This window comes from Grampus griseus, assembly GCF_964374135.1.
Source record: "Grampus griseus genome assembly, chromosome: 4".
In the NCBI taxonomy this organism is placed as follows: domain Eukaryota; kingdom Metazoa; phylum Chordata; class Mammalia; order Artiodactyla; family Delphinidae; genus Grampus; species Grampus griseus.
This window is the reverse complement of record NC_138997.1, coordinates 35,486,806-35,493,092: the sequence shown is the minus strand read 5'-3', so window position 1 is coordinate 35,493,092 and position 6,287 is coordinate 35,486,806. Positions and strand designations below refer to the sequence as shown.

At 36.5% G+C, this 6,287-nt stretch overlaps 1 protein-coding gene across 4 annotated transcripts in view; it reads right to left on the bottom strand.

Annotated features, from left to right (window-relative positions):
- Nucleotides 1-334: 334 nt before the first annotated feature.
- Nucleotides 335-6,287, bottom strand: part of KLHL8 (kelch like family member 8) — a 57,753-nt gene continuing 51,800 nt past the window's right edge. For all 4 annotated transcript variants that reach the window (XM_082653075.1, XM_082653073.1, XM_082653076.1 and 1 more), the window contains 3 exons: nucleotides 5,957-6,116; nucleotides 1,790-1,991; nucleotides 335-1,573 (listed from right to left, as the gene is read on the bottom strand). In XM_082653075.1, the coding sequence (XP_082509201.1) occupies nucleotides 1,450-1,573; nucleotides 1,790-1,991; nucleotides 5,957-6,116 (486 nt within the window). In that variant the 3' untranslated portion in view covers nucleotides 335-1,449. The remainder of the gene's footprint in view (nucleotides 1,574-1,789; nucleotides 1,992-5,956; nucleotides 6,117-6,287) is intronic.

Sequence of the window (6,287 nt, the reverse complement as noted above, 5' to 3'; positions counted from 1 at the left end):
ACAGACGGAGTAGTGTTCTTCATTGCCGCAGCTTCCTTGTGAACAAGATGACTGACAGCAGTAAACTATACTAAATTCTAAGGCATGACTAAAGGAAAATTTAGGAAGGCCTAAAAGAGAGGTACCAAACTTGCACTGCAAATACAAAATATAATATTTTAATATTCTTCATAAATATTTATAAAAATATACACATATAACAAATAAGCCACTTTATAATGCTGCTAAAACCATGAAGAGCTGTTAGATCAGTAGATATATCAATATCCTGGGCTTTAAAGTAATCTAAAGAAATATTTTCAATTAAAGTTCAATAAATATGCTGGAGAGAATTAAATATAACAGGAAAAACGATTTCAATCTTTCTGTTTTTACAATATCTTTTATTGGTAATGATGGACTTGAAGTATTCAACAGTTCAACTACAATCTATAAAGGGTTTTTGTAAAAATGCATTCATTTACTGAAAATAAATAAATCCAGACTCTGTACAGTTTAGAAAAACTATGATGGTGGCAAATAACAAAATAGAAAGATAATAAATCTTGGGTTCAAAATGAAATGACTAAATCAAAGAAGAGTGTTAAACATATTTTTGGAGTCTCCTCATTAGGGAGTCATGTAATGGACACCATTCCCTCTCAAGGCTCTCAAATGGGCACTAGAATAATGTCGAATTTAAAGCCTTCTCCTCTAATATCCCCTCTGGTTCAATTTTTGATTATGAAACAAATCCTTTCGGCATGCAATGAAAAAATAAAACTGCAGATTCGTTCAGAGGGAATTAGTTCAGTTAGATCTTTTGGTGTCCTAACAATTCAAACTGAAATTAAGGGCTTCCCACAGCATTCCTATAAGCTTCTGAAAACACAACTAAAGGGCACTCAGAAAGATGAAACATTTTTCCTATTTCTGTAATAGCCAAGGAATTGAAAACTCAACACCTAGAAAAAGCAAGGCATAAATTCATCAGCACCAAGTAGAAAAGATCTTCAAATGGAGCAGGTCTGTTATGTGTCCTGATATCCTTGTGTTGATGAATAGGTTCCAATCTCCCCTCTAGGAAAAATCCACTGCCTAAGGTTAACACCTTTAGGCAAAAGCTCAGCAAACGACTTCATTTTACATTTTGATTCATACACACTTTTTAAAAAAAGGAATTTCAAGGTTTTGGCACTCCTTTAAACACATTTTTTTTGGAGGAGAGATGGTTTCAGGTTAGAGTGTCTTCCTTCCCTACTTCATTATTTGTTAAAGTGGGAAGTATGAACTTTATTACTAGTAGTTTCAGCTACCATTTCAAAAGTTGCACTTAGTCACAATACAACAGTTTACATTTAAATGAGACTCTAGTAGTAGTTAAAATTGTTCAAAGGTGGCCATTACAAAATACTGGTAGTCTTTCTTGCCTATCAGATGTTATTAAATTGTTGGTGGCTGGAGTTCAAGTCACATACAGTCAACCACATTACTGGATCCATGACCTACATCTCGAATTTGGCTAGTTAAACAGGCACACACAGCTACACCTGCTCCAGCTCTGCAGTGAGACACAGATCCAACAAGCTCCCACCTGAAAAGATAGAGGAGAAAGGATGTTATCTTAAAACAAATCATGATTTACTTTACTCAAAAGACAAAACAAAAAAATCCCTATTATGGGACTGGTTTTGAAAGACAGTAAGCTATCCCCAAAGTTTTCTATTAACTACATGTAGCAGCATTTTAGCACTCCGGAATAATCTGTTACTGGAAGATCCCATTAAAGTGTAAAGGAAATAAAAATTACCTATTCAGCACTGGATCAAATGCTTCTACTGTATTTAAGTATGCATTGCCATTATGACCACCAACTGCAAAGATTTTGCCCATCACTGTTGCGATCCCCACTCCACCCCTGGGAGTGGTAAGGGCTGCTACATAATCCCACTTGTTGCTTCGAGGATCATACCGCTCAACTGAACTCAGAGGAGAATTATCATCAAAACCACCTATATAAAGAAAGATTTTTAAAATAGCATTATGTTTCATAGAAATTAACCATTAAATTTCAGTTCAATAGCTTCTACAAACCAATCTTTTCAAAACATTTTAGAAAACCCCAACATCTGTCACTACTACCAACTCCTATTATATACATTTACTACAATTCAAGATAATTTAAATAGTATTTTCCTCAATATTAGGATTAAAAATCTTAAAGTGAGAAAAACTAAAGTCCCTATATTTAAGCAGATAATTTAGGAGAAAAAAACCCCACGGACATTCATATAATTTTCCCTTAGCTTCCTAGAGGCAAGCAAGAAAGTACTGAGATTCCTTCTCTTTGTGTGTACATATATATATTAGATTTTTAAACAGTAAGAAGGCTTGAGAAGAGAATAAACTACACTAAGTCACTTGACTCATTTAAATATGTCAAAGTTTTCCAACTGTTTCCCTTAGTACTATAATCGTAATCATAATTACAGAGATGGTGGACTATGACTGAATTCTTACCAATTTTTGCCAAAACTACATCTTCATGCTCCCTATTCTAGATGACGACAGTCCTCTCCACAGATCATCTTAACAATGTTACTTATTATGTTCCTGATTGTTAAACACAGAGACTGCTATTTTAACAGTGCTCTTTCCTTTAAAAATGTATGTGTCTCTTTTTAGGCTCCACCTCAGTCTACATGAGTAATAGGTCTCCCTGATGACTAAGCCTATTTTCCTGAGGACAGAAGTGTTGATATTCTGACAGTCTATTTAGAAACAAGGTCAGGTTAAAAAAAAAAATCAACAAAGTTAACTTCTCTAATGGGTTTAATTTTATTAAATCAATTGAGGTAAAATTCACTGATCGGGAGTTCCCTGGTGGTGCAGTGGTTAAGAATCCGCCTGCCAAAGCAGGGGACACAGGTTCGAGCCCTGGTCCGGGAAGAACCCACATGCCGTGGAGCAACTAAGCCCGTGAGTCACAACTACTGAGCCTGCACTGTAGAGCCCGCGAGCCGCAACTACTGAGCCCATGCACCACAACTACTGAAGCCCATGTGCCTAGAGCCTGTGCTCCACAAGAAAAGAAGCCACAGCACTGAGAAGCCCACGCACCACAACAAAGAGTAGCCCCCGCTAGACACAACTAGCGAAAGCCCGTGCACAGCAACAAAGAATCAACGCAGCCAAGAATTAATTAATTAAAAAATAAAATAAAATTCACTGATCTTAGTTCATAATTCAGTGACTTTTAACAAATGTAATAGTGTTATCACCACCACAGCCATGATAAAAAACATTTTTTCACTGTAACAAAGGCTCTACTTTCAATTATTGCTAATGCTAATGTAGAAGAGATTAAGTTTTTAATACAGGGTAGTTATATTTTTCATGGCCCTCTTTTTCATGGGCTCCCTATCATTTCCCTAGCTAATGCATATAAATTTTGAACAAAGAACTCAAAGCAGAGGAACAGAAAAGGGAGGATGCAATTAGCTTCCTGTACATACAGTTACCTTCAAAGTTTTCTTATTCAAATCAGTTGTACCTGTTTTAAGTAGAACTTGAATGACCAAGAGGGTTTTTATTTTAAGGTTCTACCTGAGTCAGTCTTATTTTTACCATGTCTGTTCTACTATAAGTGCCCAGAAGATTTAACAAGTAACAGCAACAATGATACTCCTGTTGAGATATAACATATGTCAATGCCTGTGCTAGATAGGGAGCTGAGAGAGGTAGCAATGGTGTAAGTGTAAGAACTCTGGGTTCTCACAGACCCTGCTTCAAATTCCAGCCTTGTCAACTTATTTAGGCCTGTGACTATATTATTCACTCTCTCAGTCTCTCACTACCTCAAAGAGCTGCTGTGATGATTGGGCTAGACTGAAAAGGTAAAAAATTATGTTATTTGTCTTATTCAATACACATAAGCACTGAAATACTCAGTATTACTTCTATTACTTGTAGATGTTTAAGTGCTAACAATATCCCACTCTCTTATCAAGAACTCTTTTAAGTTTTTTTTTAACATCTTTATTGGAGTATAATTGCTTTACAATGGTGTGTTAGTTTCTGCTTTATAACAAAGTGAATCAGTTATACCTATGCATATGTTCCCATATCACTTCCCTCTTGCATCTCCCTCCCTCCCACCCTCCCTATCCCACCCCTCCAGGTGGTCACAACGCACAGAGCTGATCTCCCTGTGCTATGCGGCTACTTCCCACTAGCTAGCTATTTTACGTTTCGTAGTGTATATACGCCCATGCCACACTCTCACTTTGTCACAGCTTACCCTTCCCCCTCCCCATATCAAGTCCATTCTCTAGTAAGTCTGTGTCTTTATTCCCGTCTTGACCCTAGGTTCTTCATGACCTTTTTTTTTTTCCCTTAGATTCCATATATATGTGTTAGCATACGGTATTTCTTTTTCTTACTTCACTCTGTATGACAGACTCTAGGTCCATCCACCTCACTACAAATAACTCAATTTTGTTTCTTTTTATGGCTGGGTAATATTCCATTGTATATATATGCCACATCTTCTTTATCCATTCATCTGTTGATGGACACTTAGGTTGCTTCCATGTCCTGGCTATTTTAAATAGAGCTGCAATGAACACTGTGGTACATGATTCTTTTTGAATTATGGTTTTCTCAGGGCATACGCCCAGTAGTGGGATTGCTGGGTCATATGGTAGTTCTATTTTTAGTTCTTTAAGGAACCTCCATACTGTTCTCCATAGTGGCTGTATCAATTTACATTCCCACCAACAGTGTATGAGGGTTCCCTTTTCTCCACACCCTCTCCAGCATTTATTGTTTGTAGATGTTTTGATGATGGCCATTCTGACGGGAGTGAGAAGATATCTCATTGTAGTTTTGATTTGCATTTCTCTAATGATTAATGACGTTGAGCATTCTTTCATGTGTTTGTTGGCAATCTGTATATCTTCTTTGGAGAAATGTCTATTCAGGTCTTCTGCCCACTTTTTGATTGGGTTGTTTGTTTTTTTGAGATTGAGCCACATGAGCTGCTTGTAAATTTTGGAGATTAATCCTTTGTCAGTTGCTTCATTTGCAACTATTTTCTCACATTCTGAGGGTTGTCTTTCCGTCTTGTTTATGGTTTCCTTTGCTGTGCAAAAGCTTTAAAGTTTCATTAGGTCTCATTTGTTTATTTTTGCTTTTATTTCCATTTCTCTAGGAGGTGGGTCAAAAAGGATCATGCTGTGGTTTATGTCATGGAGTGTTCTGCCTATGTTTCCCTCTAAGAGTTTAATAGTGTCTGGCCTTACATTTAGGTCTTTAATCCATTTTGAATTTATTTTTGTGTATGGTTTTAGGGAGTGTTCTAATTTCATTCTTTTACATGTAGCTGTCCAGTTTTCCCAGCACCACTTATTGAAGAGGCTGTCTTTTCTCCACTGTATATTCTTGCCTCCTTTATCAAAGATAAGGTGACCATATGTGTGTAGATTTATCTCTGGGCTTTCTATTCTGTTCCATTGATCTGTATTTCTATTTTTGTGCCAGTACCATACTGTCTTGATTACTGTAGCTTTGTAGTATAGTTTGAAGTCCAGGAGCCTGATTCCTCCAGCTCCGTTTTTCCTCCATTTTTCTTTCTCAAGATTGCTTTGGCTATTCCCCTCCAACTCTATTATACAGTAAGTCAAAAAGCAATACAGAGACACTAACTGCCATCATGCATATGAAATACCTATTGGTTTGCTTAGTCAACACAATTCCCTTGAAATGAAGACAAGAAAAGTAAAGTAAAAATACAGAGGTAGAGTTTTAAACATGAAAGATGAAGATGTAAACAAAGAAGCTTGAATATGAATCTTAAGAATTCAAAAGCAAATCTTAGGACTGATTCCACTTGGGCCTAAATGCAATGTAAATTTGTGTCACTGACACTATCATTGTATGTCCTGTAAAAAATTAAACTAGAGAAATATCCACTCACCAACAACATATAAGCAACCATGGAGCTCACTAACTCCATTGCCTGCTCTTCGCTGACCCATTTCTTTAACTTCTATCCATTTATCGAGATGTGGATCATACCTCTCCACACTAGATAGAGAAGCTACTCCATCATTGCCACCTACTGCATAAACATGGTTCTAAATAAAGAAAGAAAAAAAAAACACAAGACATTAGATTTTGAATTGATTTACATGCTGTCCTAATGGTAGACCAGAATGTGCAAGAGAGCAGTATTTCATATAACAATCTGGTGTGTAATCAATATCTGCATACTGGAAATATGAATACATCAGACCTTTCCTTATTTG